Genomic DNA, 20,480 nt, shown 5'->3' with positions numbered 1-20,480 from the left:
AGCAACATCAGGCTAAAAGAGCTACTTTATTAAGATGCGTAGTGTCCCCTCACAGCGTCCAATATAATAGAATAAGAATGCAGTATCTGAAGTCTATGTGGTAATTCTGGCCACTTAATAGTGATCTTAGGTAAATTATTTATCTTTGCACCTCAGTTTCCTCATTTGTACCCATCTCATTGTGCTGTTGTGAAAATTAAATGGGTTAGTACATGAAAAGTGCTTAAACCAAGTATTTGGTGTAAAGTGAGAGTTGGATAGAAGCCATCATTACTAACCACCTGGGGAAACTTCAACTGGATTTGGTGTCCAGGCATCCAACTGGAAAGGCCTGCTTGGGAGTGTCTTGTCAATATAATTTGCATAACGGTTGAGGTCTTGCTGACGTCAAGATCTCCTTGCAGCTCCAGGTCAGATATAGTCCTGGAAATAGTTCCTGTCACACAACAGTCCCACAGTCACCCCACCAATCTTGCTTCCTACCCAACTCCTAAAGCACCAGGAAGTGAAACAAAGCCCCGTGCTTCCAACTCACCCTTGTCCCTCTCATCCTATCCCCCAGGGTTCCACTTCCTCCTCTTCCTCCTTTTCACCTTCTATCTCCTATCCTAAACAGCTCCCAGAATGGGGACTAGAGGTGGGAAAAGCATGGAAGACATACAAAAGTGAGGTGAGCTCCCCTACCCTACCCCCAATTTCCTTATTTCATGCATATCTATCTTTCTCAGAAGGCAAACCATTTCTCACTCAAACTGAGATAACCTCTCTGAGGCTAGAAATGTTTTATCCCAAGGGTAGATTTACCACAGAGTCACATTTGAATCAAAAATTTCATTGGGCAGTTTTGAATAGTCCTAAGGGAACGGAGACCTCTGTCGAGGGTAAGTTTCTCAGAGAAAAAGGATCAACCTCTTGGAAAGGCTTTGGGAGCCATCTGTGTGGTCATCCATGGCCTCATTCTGACGTCCAGATTGTCCTGGGACCCTCCACTGGGGTGGGGACAGTCCCAGATTTGGGCCACCCTCCACTCCCACACCCAACCTCACAGTCTCAGCTGTTTCATTGAATGTTGCATCAGGGATGGTGATGAAATCAGTATCAGCGGATTTTACCCATGGATGCAACAGGCTGAAGGACCAGCCAGGGTCACTGACACAGTGCACCTTCAACTACCCAGAACCCTGGACTTTCTAGCCACAGTGAAGGGCTCAGTGCTGGAATATCTCCAGTTGGATTTCTAGACGTCACTTACACACTGATGTCCCCTACCCCCAAATCACCTGAATCCCAGAGCCCAAGAAACTTGGGCCACTAAGGTTGCGGAATCAGATGGTTCTTAGCAACAGTTCTTTCCTCCCAACAGCCCCCCTAGCCTCCAGAGTGAGGCCTGAAGTGAGGAGCAGTAATACCTTATACTGAATAGATGTGGCTTCCCAGTTCACAAAATGTCTCATGTCCATTCTCTCCTAGTGAAAATAACACCTCCCAACAGAGAAAAAGAAGCCCCCTTATTCTTGGATTGAGGGCATCAGGTGGGAACCAGCTTCATTCCAAACTGATCTTGCCATCCTATTGGGAGATAAATGAATGCTTCTGTTTTGGTTTTTACTCAGGCAGGAGGTGAGGAAATTAGGTTTGAAGGGAGGGCTAATATAGCTTAGAGACACAAAAAGATGAGGGAAAGGATAAACAGGAAGAAACTTGAGACTAGATTCATTTAAATATTTGCTGTTTCCACCCCTCCCCCTGTCTTCGGCCACTTTGATTCCTGGAGAGCATTACACAGAAGTCTCATCCCAGGCCTCCAGCCACAGCCACCACACGACTCATTTCCCCTGGAACTGAGGCTACTTACCTGGGCTCCCCACGGAGGGGGATGATGCAGGAGGGGAATCCCACCTGCTGTGAGTCACCTGCTAGTATAAAGGGCGGGTCTCACAATGCAGGGACCTTAAAAAGAGACTGAGACAAGGGGAGAAAGTCTACAGGAAGCAGCTCAGAACCACGGTGAACAAGAGAGAACCAGACGCACAGAACAGAGAGAATCAGATTCAGAGCAAGGGGAAGTGGACAGAGGTTCCACAGGGACTGCAAGGCACGGAGCCAGCCAGATTGGAGAGGCAGGCAACGAGATGCTGGGGAACAGAGTTGTGCTGCTGCTGCTGCTACTGCTGCCCTGGACAGCTCAGGCCCGGGCTGTGTCAGAGGATAGCAGCCCTGCTTGGGCTCGGGGCCAACAGCTCTCACAGCAACTCTGCATGCTAGCCTGGAGTGCACACCTACCAATGGGACATGTGGTGAGTGCCAGCCCCTAGAGCCTATCTGAGCTCTCCAAGGCTATAGTGGAAGATACTGTGGCCTGGGGTGGAAGCTGGAGGGTTGAAAGCCATCAGGGGTAAGAGAGAACAGTGGCTGAGAGAACCCCTGAAGAAGGGATCCAGGGAGAGTAAGGGCCGAAAGGTCCAGGTAGGATTTGAGAGTACTTATTTCTTTACTCTTCCCACCCCTCCTCCATTTCAGGATCTACCAAGAGAAGAAGGAGGTGATGAGACTACAGATGATGTCCCCCGTATCCAGTGTGAGGATGGCTGTGATCCACAAGGACTCAGGGACAACAGTCAGGTACAAAGATGAGGCTGGGCCCCAAGGAAGAGGGGACTGGAGACAGAGCTGGATACCATGGTGAATTAGTAAAAGTTGTATCTGTCCTTGTCTATTCAGCCTGCTGTAATAATAAACCATAGACTCAGTAGTTTATAAACAACAGACATTTATTTCTCACAGCTCCGGAGGCTGGAAGTCTGAGGTCAAGGTGCCAGTGCAGTTAAATGAGGGCCCTCTTCCAGATCAGACTTCTTGTCTCCTCACATTGTGGGAAGGAGTAAGGAGTTCTGTGGGTCTCTTTTATAAGACCAATAATTCCATTCATGAGGGCTGCATCCTCATGACCTAGTAACTTCCCAAAAGTCCCACTTCCTACCACCACCACACTGAGGGTTAGGATTTCAACATACGAGTTTCACAGGGACGCAAACATTCAGATCACAGCCATGTCTTAAGAATGGCAAATATCAGGTGAGTCTTTGGTGGAATAATTACAAGGGATCTGTTTTTTTATTTTGATTTTGGCTGAGCTGTGCTGTGCCCACCCAGGGATCAAACCCATGGCCCCTGCAGTGGAAGCGTGGCATCTTAACCACCGGACCGCCTGGGAAGTCCCCGTATCTGTCTTCTTTCACGGCTTTCTTTTCTCCCCAGTCCTGCTTGCAAAGGATTCATCGAGGCCTGGTTTTTTACGAGAAGCTTCTGGGCTCAGATATTTTCACAGGGGAGCCTTCTCTATTCCCAGATGGCCCTGTGGACCAGCTTCACGCCTCCATACTGGGCCTCAGGGAACTCTTGCAGGTATGAACTAGGGACCTGGAGGAGAGGGGCTTGCAAGTGTCAGAGACAGTGCCTGGGGATGGGGGTGGGGTGAATGATTTAGAGTCCTCTCTGATTGTGTCCTGTGTCCTTTCAGCCCAAGGGTCACCACTGGGAAGCTGAGCAGACTCCAAGCCCTATTCCCAGCCAGCCATGGCAGCGCCTCCTTCTCCGTCTCAAGATCCTTCGAAGCCTCCAGGCCTTTGTGGCTGTAGCTGCCCGGGTCTTTGCCCACGGAGCAGCAACTCTGAGCCCCTAAAGCCAGCAGCTTAAGGATGACACGCAGACCTCCATGGCTCAGTAATGTTAAGATCAATCTATCAACCTAGACACCTGTGAGCCAATGAGTTCATCGGTCCATTAATTTTAATGAGACTTATTCTGTTGAAAAATTACCAAAACTGACTGACTTATGATGTTGACCCAGGAAAGGCTGAATATTTACTACATGGGAAGGGAAATTTTGGGATTATTTATAGTGGCAGGAGCTTGGGGATGAGGATTATTTATTATATTTATACTGAATTATGTACCTTTTTCAATAAAGACTTATTTATGTGGATCTCTAAGTCTAGGCTTGTCAGTAAAAAGAAACAGAATGGAAAAATAGGGTCAAAGCACTATAAAATGCATCCTTCTGCTCTGCAGGGCTATGGTGGAAAGGGGTCTTACCTTGTGACCCCTTGGTATATAGAGTAACTGGGATCTTTTTGGCCATAATCCCTGCTAAGGCTGAGCAAGCTGAATGAGGTTACAAGGGACTGCAATTGGGAAGTATCGCTCCTATGCGTGGCCCTCTCTTGCTCCTTGACCCAGGGCTTCCTTCCCTGCTTTCTTGGCCAACAGTCAGAGCTGTTATGAGCAGAAAGGGCATTTCAGAAAGATGAAATGAGCACCAGGTTAGTCTTATCAGTCACTAAAATGTTGAAAGCCTTCCATACTGGAAAGAAACCACTGCCCTGAGCCATACAGGAACCTCCTAACTGTCCTGGCCTGCCCTTGAATGCCTGTACCTCCCAGCACAGCAGGCAGCCTCCAGGCTCCTAGTCGGAGCCATGGGTAACATCTCTTCTGATTCATTGCTGCCTCTCCCTCACCCATATTATGCTTCTCCCTCACATTCCCCCAGGGTTAGCCCAGTTTAGAAGGGGCACATGCCTCATGTCCATCCTTGGAGAGCAGTGTCATGATGTGAGGGGTAGGAGGGCAGATGCACAGAAAGATCTGAGGAAATGTAGCTCCTAGTAGTCAGAAGGGCTCAAGGGCCCATCTGCATAGAAGTGGCTGGGGCTGAAGACATCAGCTTCATCCATGGTGTTCTGGCAAGGCAACAGTGGATCACCGTTTGGCATGATTTCTTCAATCCTCATGCTGTTCCTAAAGACTGGATCATCCAGAGAAAGAAGTCAGGCCCTGATCTCAGAGTAGGAGTTCCCAAACCAGCAGGGAAAGTGAGAGAGGATGGCAGCAGAGGCCTAGATAGGGCCTGAGGGGGGCATTAGGTGGGGTGGGGGAGGCATGTGTATTCCCTAATGAAATGAATTGCAGGGAAATCAGCCTTTCTCCAATGAGGAGCTTAGAACATAGGCTTTTTCTGTAGTGAGTGAGGGAGGGGAGTTGGGAAAGGCAGTGTGTCCTCTCTTCCCTGGTTGCACATCATCACTTACTTTCCATGTCCTCAGTGTTCAAGTGTCTCAGATCATAGGGCAAATCTGGTTCTGGCATGGCCTGTACATCGAGCTCTGGAATAGGCTCCAGCTGCAGTTGTGGTTCTGGGTGTGGTTCTAGGACTCCCTGTGACACCTCGCCTAGTGTGCGCTCCAGCGTGCGCTCCAGCGTGGGCTCCATGCTCAGATCCAATCCTGCCTCCAGCAGTGGCTCTAAGTCCAGGCCTGGCCCGTGCTCAGGCCCTGATGTGAACCCTAATGACTCCAGCTCTGGCTCCAACTTGAGCTCTGGCAGTTGCTGCAGCTCATCCACCTGTCTGGATACCCAATACAGACAAAAGAGCAGGGCTCAGTTGTTTAGGTGAAGTGGGGAATGGCAGAGAAAGCAGAGGCTATCTTTCTAGTCTAAAAAGGCAACAGAGCAGAGGGCTTAAGACCATAGGCTCTGGAATTAGGCTTACTAGAGTTTAAATCTTATCATTTACTAGTTGGGGGACCTTAGGCAAAATGACCCAACCTCTCTGAGCCTAAATAACCATACTTCAGAATACTTGAGAGGCAGGAGGATGGTTAAAATCAGGGCTCTGGAATTTGAGAGACCTGGATTACTGATTAGCCATGTACCTGAGGCATGACACTTCACCACATTAAACCTCAGGTTCCTCAACTGAAAACAGTAATAACAGTATTTTCTGCCTCACAGGACTGTTATGAAGTCAGTAAATAAGAAAACGAACACAAAGCTTTTAGCCCAGTGCCTGGCACGTAATGAATTTTCATTAACTGTGGCTATTACCATTTCTGGCTTGGCTGGGTTCTCATAAGGATTAAATGGAAAAAAAAAAAAGAAAAAACCATGTTCTAAAAGAATCTAGTACTATGCTTTGCATTAAGTAGATGTCCAATAACATTAGTGATGATGATGATTGTCAGGGAACCCCATGGAGACAACCTAGGGATGGCAGCAGGAAAATAGAGGCTAAAAGGGTAGGAGAAAAACCCCCAGAGGGCTGGGGAGCCTGGGTTGGAGGAGAGAAGGCTGAGGAGACCAGAAGTGGGCAGGTCTGGGTCACTATATTAGCTAAAAAGCGTTAAGGAAGGTGGGCAAAGAGTTCATATCTCACCTGTTAGAGACAAAAATGAGCTTATGTTTCAGGTATTTCTTCCGCTCCTCAGGATTAACTACGGGGGACAGACACAGGAGGCAGGGGAGGTCAGTGAATTGGACACACCGCCCCAGGGTCCTCTAGTGCAGGTGGTCCTGACTGCCATGCCTCCCTACTGACTGACTAGCAGCGTCCCACAGACAAATCCCTTCCCCTCTCGGATGTCGGTTTTCCCATCTTGAAATGGAAGAGCTGCATTTATGGATGCCTGTGGACCCCTGCACTCTACCAGTGAAATGTATCAGTGGTTCTCACTTTTCTCCTGGGAGTAGCAACCAAAAGCCTCATCCCGGGGGATTCGCGGGTAGAGGAAGCGCAGTGGGTTCTCAGGTATGTTCTCCTCCGTGAGCATCTGGTACTGGCTGATGATCTTGGTCAGTGGGAGTGACTGCAGCACCTCCTTGGTGAAGGGCTGCACAGAGTTGATGAGCACCTCGTCTAGAGAGCAGATGTAGGAACAGGCAGGCTTAAGAGGAGAGGCTGGGCCCGAGGGCTTCCCACCCTGGCTGCCCAACCCCAAATCTGCCAAGGGATTTGCGACAGAGCCGGGGAAGCCAAGGGCAGTAGAGGGGAGGAAAGCAGAGGCTGAGGGAACGGCAGAGCTGCTGACCATCATCTTGGTGTTCCACCCAGGAGCAGGTAATGCCCCCCTCCAACGTTTCACTGAAGCGCAGCAGGAAGGTGCCAGAGACAGTCTTCTTCAGCAGCCGGCGCACCTGGTTCCGGCTCACAAAGCCCATGATACGTCTGTAGCGTGGAGAGCAGCTGTGAGGTCCTGCTGTTTCCTACTCCCCTTGTAGAGGGACAGAGTGCCAGGGCTGGGCCCCAGTTCTGCCAACCTGTTACAGACTGTTTTGTGTTGGCCAAGTCATTTCATTTGACCAACAGTATCCACCTCCCAGGGCTGGAAGAGGTGTGAAGCTTCAGTGAGACCACACAGGTGAAAAGCACCTTGTAAAAGGCAAAGTGCTGCCCAAATGGGCAGGCAGTGTGGTGGAAAGTGCACAGGGGTGGGGTCAGACAGCCCTGGGTTCAAATCCCGACTGTCCCCCTGGTATAACTCCCTTAATCTCCCTAAGCCCTCACTTCCTCACTTGAGGGTGGCAACACCCACCATGCAGCAGGGCTGAAAGGATTACATGAGAGAATTCATCAAGAGCATCCAGTAGGCTCTGGAACACAGTGGATGCTTGACAAATACAGGCTAGGAGACTACCACTGCCATCGGGAGGGGGTGTGACCCTGCAGCGGGTTTTGTACTCTCCCTCTATTTGCCACATAAGGGCGCACAGAGTCCACTCTCAAGCCCAGAAAAGCAGCTGGGCCTGAGGGAGTGGAAAGAGGGAGACTGACCAAGACCTTACCCATCCTTCCAGAGATCCTTCAGGTGGTCATGTACCAGGTCCAGAATTTTGTCGAGCCATGTCCAAAACGGTAGCTTGCCAGGGGGACTCTCTCGCTGAAGGAGGAATGGCAAGGCAGAAAGAGGTGCAGAGCTGCCCCGAGAGTGGAGAGCGGGGGGTGGGGGAAGGGCTAGTAACTGGACGGGCCCAGGGGCCAGCTGCAAGGGATGTAGGGAATTACCTTAATGAAGTCAACCCAGGACAACGACGCACCTTCAGTCTTGGAGTTCTGACCTGTGGGAGGACAGTTCAAGATGATGGAAGGAGGCAAGGCCAAAGGTCCTGGGACAGAAAGGACGGAGGGCTGGGGCAGACAGAGGCTAGGGAAAGGCTGACAGAAAAGAAGTATTGGTACCAAACAGCTTGTCCCTCAGCATGCCTAGCTGGTCTGAGTCGAGGCCTCGATTAACATAGGAGGAGAATTGCCAGCTGAGAGCAGGGCCCAGCAAGTTCCATGGGGCCTTCGGGGGGTTGGAGAAGAACTGCTGATCCTGCAGAGGTGGGAGGGGACAGGGTGGCTCAGAGCAGTGCCCTCACATCAAGCTCCACGCCCCTCCCCGTCTCCCTTCAACTGTGGGCCCCACCTCCTACCTGGGGGTTTGAGCTGAGCAGATTGAACCAGAGAACAGAGGCCCAGGCAATTGAGAGTTGGTTCATGTTAGAAATAATCACCACAGGGAGGGTGTCCGTCTGAGGAGGAGACAGAAATCACCAGCGAGGGATGTGAGGTTTCCAACTGCAGACATTTGGTAAGGGCCTGATCCCAGCCTACCCTGAATGGTTTCTGCTTAACCCCTCCTTATGTCTCCCCACAAATGCACTTCATTTTCACTCACTGTCAGCTCCTGCTTCAGACCCTGGAAGGTGTATTTGACTGTGAAGCTAATGATGTGCAATTCCTCTGTAACGGACAGTGGCCCCTGGGACAACAGAAGACTCAGTGATCAGAGTGCCCTCTGGCAAGTTCCTCCTGCCCCCTAACCCTCTGTCCAGGCCTCACCTTACTGTTGCCTTTTCCTGAACCCCCTGAACGCTGCTCCACCAGAGTCTGTGAATGGAAGGGAGGGAGAAAGAATGCCAGAGAAGAGACCGCAGGGACCCTGGAACCCCGGCTTTGCCCTCAGGACGTCCCAGGGCCTGGGAACTTCCCCCAGTCTGTTCCATTGCACTACAAGTTTAAAACAGCATCCCTCTGGGACTTCCCTGACGGTACAGTGGTTGAAAATCCGCGTTCCAATCGACATGGGTTCGATACTTGGTCTGGGAACTAAGATCCCACATGCCACAGGGCAACTAAGCCCACGTACCACAACTAGAGATCCCGCAGCCACAGCAAAGATGCCATGTACCACAACTAAGATCCAGTCCAGCCAAATAAACAAAAATAAGTACTAAAAAAAAAGCATTCCTTCTTAACCACCTTACCAGGTAGCCAAAGTCCCAAATTAAGCCCTGAGTCTGGCCTTTCTCGGGGGTCAAAGTTTTCTGGTTTGAGGTCAAAATGTTGAACTTCCGGAAGCTGTTCCGAGGAAAAAGAAGATATATGGAGGTCAGTAGCAGAGTCCAGTAGGAAAACAACAAAAGTTCCACTTCATTTCAGACCTCCCCCCTCCTTTCTCTGTCTGTGCACCACACAAATCACCCTCCTCCTTGTCTGTGTCCCCATCAGGGCTGTCACACGTGACTGTGTGGCTCATGCAGTGCACACAGTCGGCAGCATCCTTGTTAGGTACCTACCCTTGTGACTTGGGAGAATTCCTAAAAAGAAAAAAAAAAATCATTAGGAAGCAAAATAATGTTGAAGTAAGGGACTCAGTCTTTGGGGTCAGACAGACCTAAGTTCAAATAGCTCACCAGTTATATGGCTTGCACTAGAGACATAAATTCTCTGAAGTTATTTCTTCATTTGAAGAGTGCATTGATAATATCTAACTCCTGGGGCTCCTGTGACAATTTTAAATTGGGTACTTGACAAGCTACACTTCACAGAGTAAGGACTCAAAAGGGATGAACTATTTCTATGAGGTAGTAATGGAAGGGGAAAGAACACAGCCCTAGGGCCTGGTTGTGACCGGTAGCTATCTCCTCCACTCCATCATCCCATGTCCTGGGCGCCTCTTGGTCCCACCCTTCACCTGCCCCAACTTACCTGTCAACAGAGACTTCCGCAGTCAGTGATTCATTGCCTTCCTGGAGTCTCACTAGCAGCCTGGAGGAGAGGGAGGTAGACGGGGGAAAGTGGTCAACCTCAATCTCCTGGATAGAACAGATGTTTAAAAAAGATAAGGGAAGAGATGAGAAGAGGTAAGTGGACCAAGGGGAAATGAGAGAAGAAACAGCTCAAAGTGAGAAGATCTGAAAAGCCAAAGAGCACACAGTGTCAGGGCTGGAAAAAGGAAGCAGGAATGAGTTCTGAGACGCCAACCTTGTTCGGACGGTGAACTTGCTCCCTGTCTTGAGGATGAGGGGTCGATGAAGAGTTTGGGGCATGCAGGGCTGATTTTCTACTACAAAGGCTCTGGAGAGATGTGGAGAGAACATATAGAGGTCAGTATCTGTAAGAATGGCTCCCTTGGTCCTTTCCCTCTGGCCTCCCTGAGGGGTCCTTTCTTGGCCTCCAGACCTCTGAAGCAGGCGCTGCAGCAGCTCTGTGACCTGCGCCTCCCGGAGGTCCACCCCTTCGTTCAGAGGGTCCCCCTGATAGGAGACCATGTGACTCAACTCCTTCAGCTCCTTCAGCAGCTGCCGCAGGTGAAACAACAGCTTCGCTCCATCTGTGAACCTGGGTAATGACATAATCCAAGGAAGAAGGCTCCAAAAGCTCCCCTTTAACTATGTGGAAAGTCATAAACTGATTGGGACAAAAAAAGAATCCAGGAAGTGTATGAAAGATTATTCAACACTGTTCATAATGCAAGGAATGAAAATGAAAACCACTTTCACATATAAAAGCAGTAATTCATTAACATAATAAAGCTAACATATGATGCTTGATCTCTACTTTTTTTTAAAGTGTTTTACACATCTTCGTGCATTTAATTCTTAAAACAACCCTATGAGGTAGGTCCTATTTTATCCCTATTTTATGGAGGATAAAGCTGAGGCACAGAAAGAGTAAAGCGACTTGCTCAAGGTCATAAAACTAGTAAAGAATGAAGTTGTATGTGGTCCCAGGCAGTCTGGGTGTACAATCCATACTTTTAACTTCTATATTTTACTGTTTTTATGATAAGAAATAATAACAATAGACAATGTGGTAACAGGAAAACAATCATCCACTATATAAAAGCAAACAGACTGGGATAGCAGTTTGGAACTATTTTTTAAAAAGCCTCAAAAATGCACATATGCTTTACAGTATTCCATTTCTAAGATACACCCTAAGGAAATAATCAAACAAAAGCACAGACAGATGGTCACAGTTCATGGCTTTGTTATCTGTAATAGAAGAATTAGAAACAATTGATACTGGGTATATATGTGGTGGTAATTCAGTCTCTAAGTCATGTTCAACTCTTTGAGATCCCAAGGTATAAATTATGTTATAGTTACATCATGGAATACTATGCAACCATTAAAAATAATGATAAAATAGGTGGAAATTTTTAACATGGAAAATGTCCAAAATAAATTAAAAAATATAAGATAGTATACATATATGATATAATCTGATTTCTGTGTAAAACAGATGTATATTTGTGTATATGCATAGGGAAAATCTGGAAAAATGTATTCAAAAGCATTAACAGTGGGTACCTCTGCATGATCAGATTATGCAGAGGGATAATTTTCACTTTTTTTTCCTCTTTTCAGTAGTCTGAACTTTTTTCAATTGGCATATATATTTACAATCAGAAAAAGCAATAAAGCTCTTTGTATATAAAACAATGAAACAAAAGAACAACACAATAACAGCACCACCACCAAAAAAAGATGTATTCTCTAACCCGGGAGTATCACTTCCAATAACTTACAGAAATAAGTTAGGGTTGTAAATAAAGATGTAACTATGAGGTTATTTCCAGAGGAGGAAAGGGCAACACACTCCAGTATTCTTGCCTGGAAAATTCCACGGACAGAGGAGCCTAACAGGCTACCGTCCATGGGGTCACAAAGAGTTGGACATGACTCAGCATGCATGCAAACACACAAGAGGTTATTTACTGCATCACTGTTTAAAACAGTGAGAAATCAAGAATTCCCTGGCAGTCCAATGGTTAGCACTTCCACTGTAAAGGGAATGAGTTTGTCCTTGGTCACGGAACTAAGATCCCACAAGCCAGCACAGCACAGCCAAAAATAAAAAAAGCAAGAGATCACTCACAGGCCATAGTTTGCCAATCCTGCAACTGTAATTTAAATACTTATCCTGTACCCTAAACCTTATACACCTGTTTTCAATTTACCTGAAAGTTGTGGTATATTTTTATGTATTTATTTATTAACTTCCAGCTGCATCACATAGCATGCAGGACCTTAGGTCCCTGACCAGCGATCGAACCCATGCCCTCTGCAGTGGAAGGGCACAGTCTTACCACTGGACCGCCAGGGAAGTTCCCTGTGGTATATTTTTAATAGATTGTTATAATAAATTTTCTCATGAGAAAATATTTAAATAATAGGTATCTTTCAAATCAAATGTATTGAAGGACACATTAGTCATTTTTTTTAACATCACAATAGATAATATAAGATAGTTTACTAGAAAACAATAGCAAGAAATGAAAAGCAACCCGAATATCCAAATATAGGAGTTTATTAATTAAATTATATTACTCCCATAAAGGGAACTATGACACATCTATTAAAAGTATCATGGGTAGGGACTTCCCTGCTGGTTAAGACTCCAGGCTTCCACTGCAAGGGGCATGCGTTTGATCCCTGCTTGGGGAACTAGGATCCCACATGCCATGTGGTATGGCCAAAAAAAACATATCACAAGTAAATATTATATACTGCTAAGTTAAAAAAACAAACTCACAGGTCTCAAAGTAGTTTGAACTGTATGTTTCAATTTTTGTTTAATAATATTATAGTAGCTACAACCGGATATTAAGGTAACAGGTGATTTTCTTTTCCTTTTTTTGCGGCATTATATTCATTGCACTAAAAAAAGGTAAAAAGATATTTCTCTGATGATTAAAGAGGCAGGAAAAATTGGACTGTAGATCAATTCATTACCTTCACCAAAGCAAAGACTGGGCTCTGGGCTTGCTGGGTGGTAAGAAAGAAGAGCAGAGTGTAGCTGCAGTCAGACAAGGGAGCTGAGGTCATTCTAGGGAGTAGAGACTAAGGAGGGCGGTGTCTCTTGTCATATACAGGCCATTGTGTGTATACTCAGTCACTCAACCGTGTCTGACTCTTTGTGACCCCACAGGCTGTAGCATGCCAGGCTCCTCTGTCCATGGGATTTCTCAGGCAAGAAAATGGAGTGGATTGCCATTTCTTCCTCCAGGGGATCTTCCCGACCCAGGGACTGAATGCGTGTCTCCTGCATTGCAGGTGGATTCCTTACCACTGAGCCACTGGGGAAGCTCATTCAGGGCATTATAATCTACAAAGCACAGGTGGTAGTTAGGACTAGGGATAGGTGAGCGTGAGGTTGGGGAGGTGCCTCTTACCACTTCTCCAGCTGTTCCAACCCTCCGACAGGGGGCGCTCCAATGCAGGCCTTCTGCTGCTGGACTTTCCATTCCTCCAACTTGGGCAGCAATAGCTCAACTAAGGTAGTTAACTGGCCTAGCAGTGCTTTGGAGGCATCCAGCACCTCCTACGGAAGACATAAAGTGAGTACTGAGAGCCTCTTACTGTTACCTTCCACCATCCAACTAGGCATGAAGAGACAAAGAAACCAAGGCCAGGAAGCCAGGGCTCCCAATGCCTCATTTTCCCCAGCTCCCTGCTGCCCACTCCTTCTGTCCTCTGACTCCCACCTTTCTCTGTCTGTCCAGTTCATTGAGTGTTTCCTGAAGAATGTCCCTCTGTCTGGTCTGACGGGGGTCCAGAGAAGGAGTCCTCACTGGATGGCAGGAGAGGGAGGGAGACAAGTGCTCAGACCTAGGGCTCCTCCCTCTCTGCTTCCTGACCCAGACCTCACTTAGAGTCAGGAGAGGGGAGTTTGAAAGGGAGAAGGAGGGGAACCAAGCAAAGCATAGGCACCTCTGGGCCCTCAGGCAAATTCTGCATCATCTTGCTAGAACCAGAAGCCCACCCATCGGCCAAGGCAGTTTCTCAAACACCTCCTCCAACGTTCACCAGCTATCCCTTGGTTTATATCACTATCCTAACCTATACGACATACCCTGGCACTTTCAGCATTGCATGGCAGCAGGACTATAACCAGCAAGATGCAGCCACAAGTGATTACCACTTACTGGGACTTTTCCCTTCTGCTCTACTCTACCCTCGGCCTCCCAGTAGGCACCCCACCCCGCAAAGTGCTTTCTACCTGATTTCTCGATATTATATCGGAAACAGAAGACATCCTGCTGGTCTTTCAGTTGGCTGATGGATTTCACCAGCTTCTGCAGAAGAAATGAGACCCCAGTGAGGCTGCCTCCATGAGAGGAGGCAGGTTGAGTTCTGCCCGCCCTGGCTCTTGCCACGTCTACCAACCTCCTTCATAGCCTGTAATTTCAGGATCCGGGAATCAAGTTCATGCTGCTGGCTCTCCCCAGGTGCTTCAGGGGCTGGCTCTTGTTGCAACTGAAATAAAAGGCTATGAGTACATTTCAACTCTGATATGTCACCCCTAAAATCCAGACCTGAAATTAAACCACAGGATGTGGAGCGATCTTGTTCTGAGGCAAATTTCCTGAGTCCTTTGCATGGTCCCTCTCTACTCCAGGAGCTTTTCAACACACCACCAAATTGTTCTCACCAGCTGAGCCCTCTGAGCCCAGGTCAGAATTCTTTTTTCTTCCAGAAGGAGATTAAAGATCATCTCAGCCAACTGGGTAGAGCCAGTGGGAAGGGCCTGCAGTAGGAAAAGAGGAAAAATTGATAGAACTCAACTGCCATCAATGAATTACCACCTCACACCCTCCCCACTGGTGGCCTCGGTATTCTCCCATTCCTCAGGATCCCAAGCCCTACGCCCTTTCACCACTGCTTCCCCAAACCCTAGCCTCTTTCTAATAGGATCATCTAGACTCTGCCCTTCTCTCTTCCAGGGATCCCCTAAATCCAGACTCTGTCCTTTCCCCGCCAATCTTCTCCTGTCCCTTTGAACCCCCAGGTCCTGTTCCACGTTCCATATCCAGAAAAGTCCTCCTCTTCACTCAGCTCCCATTCCTACTTTGTTATCCCCCGCTCCTCTGAATACCTGAATGTCCCGATAGAATTTTCGCAAGTTGTGCTGTAGCAAAAAATACTCAGAGTCTTGGCTGCATCGGCCACACTCAGAGTTGAGTTGGTCCAAGAAGTGGAAGAATAGCATATTAGCCATAGCAGCATCGTTTCCCAGTGCAGCTTCCTGCCTGGGGACCAGGAAGAACAGGATGAGTGTGTCTGCAGGACTGGTACTATTTTGAGGCCTTTCAACCCCTTCCAGGTGTCTCCAGGATGCTGGGCACTCAGGAGAAATAAATCACTCTCTTCATCCCCCCGATTCCCAGAAGGCCTCACCAGTTCTGATCTTCAATCCAGACAGCCAAGTGCTGTCGAACATCCATTGGCAGGAGGCTATTTGAGTAGAGCTCATGCAGCTGATCCTGAAATGGGCTGTCAAGATTCTGCAGCATCTCCCACTGCGCCATTTGGGGTCTGAGCCTGAAGGATGTAGATTCCCAATTGGAAATTTTGCTGGACTAAATCATCCACAGTCTCATGGTTATTTATTATTACAAATTTTAAAATTAAATCATACCGGCAAGAAAAAAAATTAAAGTCTAGATTGATCCCACTTCCAATCTTGGTTCCTTTTCCTCCTCTCCAGAAGTAACCAGTATTACCAGTTTGGTGCATATTTTTCTACGGAGTATTATATAAGAGCTCCAACTTGTAGGCCTTTTTGTTTCAGTGGTAATTTTCAAACACACAACAAAGTTGAGTGAGTAGTACAAGGATCATCCATGTACCCGTCAACCAACTTCAACAACCAGTAATGGCACTTCCACAATCTTTATTTATCTCCCCCAATGAACTTATACATGCATTTGTTTGGTTTTGTATACACTTATGCTGGACCATTTAAAAGTCAGTCTTGAGTTTTTATTTCATCATTATCCCTGCTGGCCCCAAACCTTTTACCAGAGGCTGAAACCTCCGTGGAGATAAACTGCTCTCCCAGTTGGAAGGAGGAGCTCCATTCTTTAGCAGATGAATTGGGCAGGGGCTCTACCATTTTAACCCTTTAAATAGAGCTTGACTTTTTAAACTATGTATTTGTATTGCTTTTAAAAAACAAATGACCAGACCTCAGTTCCTAAGGAACTAATCAGCTGGTATTAATAAAGCAAAGTGGCAAGTAAACCGTGAGGTTTAAATATGAAAAATAAAAACAAAAACCCAGCCTTCTTAAATAGATTGCAAACACGGAGGTTAAGGGCTATAAACTCTTCTTTCTCCAGTTATCTATTACTCTTTCAGGAGCACATTTTGTTCTCCATAAGCTTCTCTGAGTTGAATTGTTTTTTTTTTTTTCTTTTGCTGAGGATCAGAAATAACACAGACCATATGCAGGTCAGGAAGCAACAGTTAGAACTGGACATGGAACAGACTGGTTCCAAATAGGAAAAGGAGTACGTCAAGGCTGTATATCGTCACCCTGCTTATTTAACTTATATGCAGAGTACATCATGAGAAATGCTGGGCTGGAAGAAGCACAAGCTGGAATCAAGATTACCAGAAGAAATATCAGTAACCTCAGATATGCAGATCACACCACCCTATGGCAGAAAGTGAAGAAGAACTAAAGAGCCTCTTGATGAAAATGAAACAGGAGAGTGAAAAAGTCGGCTTAAAGCTCAACATTCAAAAAACTAAGATCATGGCATCTGGTCCCATCACTTCATGGCAAATAGATGGGGAAACAGTAGAAACAGTGGCTGACTTTATTTTTCTGGGCTCCAAAAACACTGCAGATGGTGATTGCAGCCATGAAATTAAAAGATGCTTACTCCTTGGAAGGAAAGTTATGACCAACCTAGATAGCATATTCAAAAGCAGAGACATTACTTTGCCGACTAAGGTCCGTCTAGTCAAGGCTATGGTTTTTCCAGTGGTCATGTATGGATGTGAGAGTTGGACTATAAAGAAAACAGAGCGCTGAAGAATTGATGCTTTTGAACTGTGGTGTTAGAGAAGACTCTTGAGAGTCCCTTGGACTGCAAGGAGATCCAACCAGTCCATCCTAAAGGAGATCAGTCCTGGGTGTTCATTGGAAGGACTGATGTTGAAGCTGAAACTCCAGTATTTTGGCCACCTGATGCAAAGAGCTGACTCATTTGAAAAGACCCTGATGCTGGGAAAGATTGAGGGTAGGAGAAGGGGACGACAGAGGATGAGATGGTTGGATGGCATCACCGACTCAATGGACATGGGTTTGGGTGGACTCCGGGAGTTGGTGATGAAGAGGGAGGCCTGGCGTGCTGCGGTTCATGGGGTCGCAAAGAGTCGGACACGACTGAGCGACTGAACTGAACTGAACCTACAGGAGTGGGATGGGGTGGGAGGTGGGAGGGAGGTTCAAGAGGGGACACATATATACCTATGGCTGATTCATGCAGATATATGGCAGAAACCAACACAATACTGTAACGCAATTATCCTCCAATAAAACAAACAAACAAACACACACAGACCAAAAAAGTAAAAGTGTTGGCCAAGACGCTAAACCAATGCAACAAGGCCAGATTTCGGGTCTTGGAAGTAGGGGTGTTTCTGGAGTGGGGCATTACGATTGGACCCCTAGGTTGGACAGGAAGGGCAGCAAGCGACAGCTCCTATTTCTACCTGGAAACAGAGTCTGACCCCTCCGGGGTGTACCCGCCCGGGCCTACCTTCCATCTGAGGAAAAATCTCGCGCCTCCACCTACACCCCCACGCGCGCTCTCAAGGCCAGTACCTGGTTAGGGTCTCAGACCCAGTTCCCTGCAGTAGCTCCGGTCCAGGCTTCCGGTCGCCAGAAAGCGTTCCGGCACCAGGGCCTCCAGAGACGCCCTCGGCTTCGGCCGGCGTCTCGGACCCGCCCCCTTTCCGCAGGCTTGAGAAAGAGGCAGAATCTCAGAGCTCGTCACTTCCACAGGGGCGCCTCGGCACCGGTTGCCATTCAGCCAAACGCTTCCCCAGACAGTGAGCTCATTGGCGCCACCACAACTTCTCCTTCCCCCGAGGGGCGGGGCAAGAGGAGCCGAAACCACACCTCCAGCAGCAGCAAATGGTAGGCAAGCTCAAGTAAGCCCCGCCCCGTGCGTGCGGAGGGAGGAGTCCAATTAGCAGAATTGCTCAGGACTGAAACAGCTGATTTCCGAGAATCGGAACCCACTCGGCGGAACCGAGACTAGCCAAGACGTTGAAGGCGTTGATCTAAGAAGCGGAATTGCGACACTTTGGGACGGGAAGGGGAGGGCTTAAGTAACAACAACAATAACAGTGACAAAAGCTTCTTTATTGTTGGTGCGGTGCTAAGCATTAGTACAGCGTATCGTTTTTAATTTCCACGAAACCTATTGAGATGCAAATCATTACCCTCACTTTAGAAATTTAAAAAAACTGAGTTTGCAGAAACAAGTTGCTAGTCAGTGATCACTGAAGCTCTAACAAGTGGAGCCTGAATTCAAAGCCAAATCCTCTGATTCCAAACCACAAATTTTAAAACTCTTACACGTTACAGTACTGCTTTTCTCCTTGATAAGAAATCAGAGATTTGGATTTTGAACACACACATTACAATTTATCAGAATACGAGATCTAGTCATCGTGTTTACCACCTTCTTTTATTATTTACTTATTTATTTTTGGCCACACCGCCAAAAGGTGAGCAGAAAAAGGTTAGCTCTTCTCATTCCCCTCTTTCTTTGCCTGTTTGTAATCTCAGAACACTTAATCCTGATCTGGTTATGAATGGTAGTTTATAGAAGGGAAGGAATCAGAGTAGAGTTCTGCTGGATTAAGTGGACTGAATTGAATTCTCTTTACTCAGAGGTCACCATCTTTTTTTATTTTGGCTGTGCTGCACGGCTTGCATGATCTTAGTTCCCTGACCAGGGGTTGAACCTAGGCCCTCTGTCAGTGAAACGGTGGAGTTCTAACGGTTGCATCCTACCACCTTCTTTTATATCCCAATATTCCAATACCTATGATCTAAGCCACAGTTGTTGAATAAGGTCCACCCCAGCATGGATTTGAACTTACTACTTCTGACACGAAAGGGGCCATGATAGTTGTTTCTTTCACTTCGCTCATATCTGAGGTGCTCCGCAAGACCTCCTTGCTGGTCTCTGGTGGAGGGGTGTTTGCCTCTCTCTCATAGTAATACTGGATCAACCGCTGAACCCCAGCCTTCAGTGCAGGTTTAAGTGCAATACCGATCATTAGTCCTGTGGGTCCCCCTGACGCTCCAGCCATGGCCATCAGAAGATCATAACCCAGATCTATGACCCCATCTCGGCCTCGTTCCTTGGCCATGTCCGAGCAGTTCTGAACAGCATAATACATTGCTGTGCCCAGGTTGTAGAAGGTTCCCACTCCCGGCAACATCTGGACTATACTGTGCACACTCTGCTCCTGCTCCTGCTCACAGTTTGTGATGGAGGGTGATCGTCGGGCTCTCTGTGGGCCAGGGTTCTCTCTAGCCCACAGCTGCAGAGCAGAGGCCAGAGCATCTACTGACACTCCCCTCCCTGTGCTTCTGCTTTTCTCTAGCTCTTGAAGATGTCTGATGAGGGTCTGTGTAGCATTTACACCCCCATGGCGGTACAGCTGAAGCTGCAGGACCTGTACATCAGCTTGACAACCAACTTTCTCCAGGGCGATCATCAGTGGCAGGCTTACCAGAAACCTGGGGAGAGGGGCCATCTGAGTGAAGCCAGGGAGGGATTTGGGAAGAAGGGTCTGGCAAGACAAGGAGTATGAGGAAGTTAGCGAGGATTCCAAGGGTGAAGGAAGATGTAGTAAGACATCCGTCTGGTTTCCAGATGAAATGGCCTTTGCAGCGTGCAGCAGGAAGCAGCAAAGAAGTAGCTCAGCTGGTAACATGATGAGTCTGAGACCATGCAGGTTCGTAACAGAGCGCACTGGAGCGGGGAGAAACCAGAAACATACAAACCGTTTCCTTAAGGGCTGTGATCCAAAAGGAGCCCAGGATTCAGGGCGAACCTCATCTGTTACCTCCAAACTTCTGTTCTTTTTTTAGCGAAAGGACTGAAAAACAGGAAACTCAACCCAATTGTTCCCACCTGACCTTCTCCATCTTCAGATCTTCCTCAGCATGATTTCCACCCATTTACAAGGAATTCCAAATTACCACACAGTCCGGTGATTAAGAAGTGAGACTGCCTTGATGGATTTGGTAGCTCCTCAATCCTGTTCTGCTGACTCCTCTGCCCCATGAAGAGAGCAGATATACTGGCTTTCCCCTAGTATCAGTAAGAGATGTAATCTCTGCAAATATTTGTTCATCTGTTCTGGCTTCTCAAACTTTGTGCGCCTGTTGCACACTTGGCCTCAGTATCTAAAAACTTTGGTATTTGACATTTCCAACCAGTCCCTGCCACGTTCCCACTTTAGCTCATGATAGAAGCTGGGAGATCCAGAATCAGAAGAGATTAGATGTCTGTGATTCCCTTTTATTTCTCTTTTCAGTTTAAAAATTAAATTAG

General features: G+C 47.4%; 3 protein-coding genes across 4 annotated transcripts; 1 reads left to right on the top strand and 2 right to left on the bottom strand.

Annotated features, from left to right (window-relative positions):
- Positions 1-2,132: 2,132 nt before the first annotated feature.
- Positions 2,133-3,682, top strand: IL23A (interleukin 23 subunit alpha). Its single transcript, XM_052639423.1, has 4 exons — positions 2,133-2,297; positions 2,521-2,622; positions 3,259-3,405; positions 3,521-3,682. The coding sequence occupies exons 1-4, from the start codon at positions 2,133-2,135 to the stop codon at positions 3,680-3,682; spliced, it is 576 nt and encodes a 191-aa protein (XP_052495383.1).
- On the bottom strand, positions 2,751-17,928 carry STAT2 (signal transducer and activator of transcription 2). 2 transcript variants are annotated; one of them, XM_052639421.1, is made up of 24 exons: positions 17,726-17,928; positions 15,286-15,429; positions 14,984-15,137; positions 14,540-14,635; positions 14,275-14,364; positions 14,108-14,183; positions 13,593-13,678; positions 13,281-13,429; positions 10,283-10,441; positions 10,085-10,177; positions 9,809-9,868; positions 9,397-9,417; positions 9,085-9,178; positions 8,660-8,707; positions 8,496-8,579; positions 8,251-8,349; positions 8,015-8,150; positions 7,841-7,893; positions 7,621-7,715; positions 6,867-7,003; positions 6,512-6,694; positions 6,215-6,272; positions 5,091-5,407; positions 2,751-4,807 (listed from the first exon to the last, which is right to left on the bottom strand). In XM_052639421.1, the coding sequence occupies exons 2-24, from the start codon at positions 15,414-15,416 to the stop codon at positions 4,665-4,667; spliced, it is 2,562 nt and encodes an 853-aa protein (XP_052495381.1). In that variant the 5' UTR covers positions 15,417-15,429; positions 17,726-17,928; the 3' UTR covers positions 2,751-4,664. The 2 variants fall into 2 exon arrangements, with proteins under 2 accessions (XP_052495381.1, XP_052495382.1); XM_052639422.1 differs by having other exon boundaries at positions 14,108-14,180.
- A 1,035-nt stretch (positions 17,929-18,963) lies between these two features.
- LOC128048953 (apolipoprotein F-like) lies at positions 18,964-20,210 on the bottom strand. Its single transcript, XM_052641434.1, has 2 exons — positions 20,126-20,210; positions 18,964-19,895 (listed from the first exon to the last, which is right to left on the bottom strand). The coding sequence occupies exons 1-2, from the start codon at positions 20,208-20,210 to the stop codon at positions 18,964-18,966; spliced, it is 1,017 nt and encodes a 338-aa protein (XP_052497394.1).
- Positions 20,211-20,480: the final 270 nt, after the last annotated feature.

This window comes from Budorcas taxicolor, chromosome 5 (genome assembly GCF_023091745.1).
Source record: "Budorcas taxicolor isolate Tak-1 chromosome 5, Takin1.1, whole genome shotgun sequence".
Taxonomy (NCBI): Eukaryota; Metazoa; Chordata; class Mammalia; order Artiodactyla; family Bovidae; genus Budorcas; species Budorcas taxicolor.
This window is presented reverse-complemented; position numbering and strand designations above follow the sequence as displayed.

What these genes read in the sequence shown, in the direction of transcription:
- IL23A (XM_052639423.1), top strand. Translation starts at nt 2,133, where the DNA reads ATGCTGGGGAACAGAGTTGTGCTGCTGCTGCTGCTACTGCTGCCCTGG. An exon ending in ACCTACCAATGGGACATGTG is followed by an intron (nt 2,298 to 2,520) that starts GTGAGTGCCAGC and finishes CCTCCATTTCAG; the next exon opens with GATCTACCAAGAGAAGAAGG. An exon ending in GCCTCAGGGAACTCTTGCAG is followed by an intron (nt 3,406 to 3,520) that starts GTATGAACTAGG and finishes GTGTCCTTTCAG; the next exon opens with CCCAAGGGTCACCACTGGGA.
- STAT2 (XM_052639421.1), bottom strand. Translation starts at nt 15,416, where the DNA reads ATGGCGCAGTGGGAGATGCTGCAGAATCTTGACAGCCCATTTCAGGAT. An exon ending in TTTGGGACTTTGGCTACCTG is followed by an intron (nt 8,708 to 9,084) that starts GTAAGGTGGTTA and finishes TTCCATTCACAG; the next exon opens with ACTCTGGTGGAGCAGCGTTC. An exon ending in CCTGGGTTGACTTCATTAAG is followed by an intron (nt 7,716 to 7,840) that starts GTAATTCCCTAC and finishes TTCCTCCTTCAG; the next exon opens with CGAGAGAGTCCCCCTGGCAA.
- LOC128048953 (XM_052641434.1), bottom strand. Translation starts at nt 20,210, where the DNA reads ATGGGGCAGAGGAGTCAGCAGAACAGGATTGAGGAGCTACCAAATCCA. An exon ending in CTTAATCACCGGACTGTGTG is followed by an intron (nt 19,896 to 20,125) that starts GTAATTTGGAAT and finishes TCCCCGCTCCAG; the next exon opens with TGCGCTCTGTTACGAACCTG.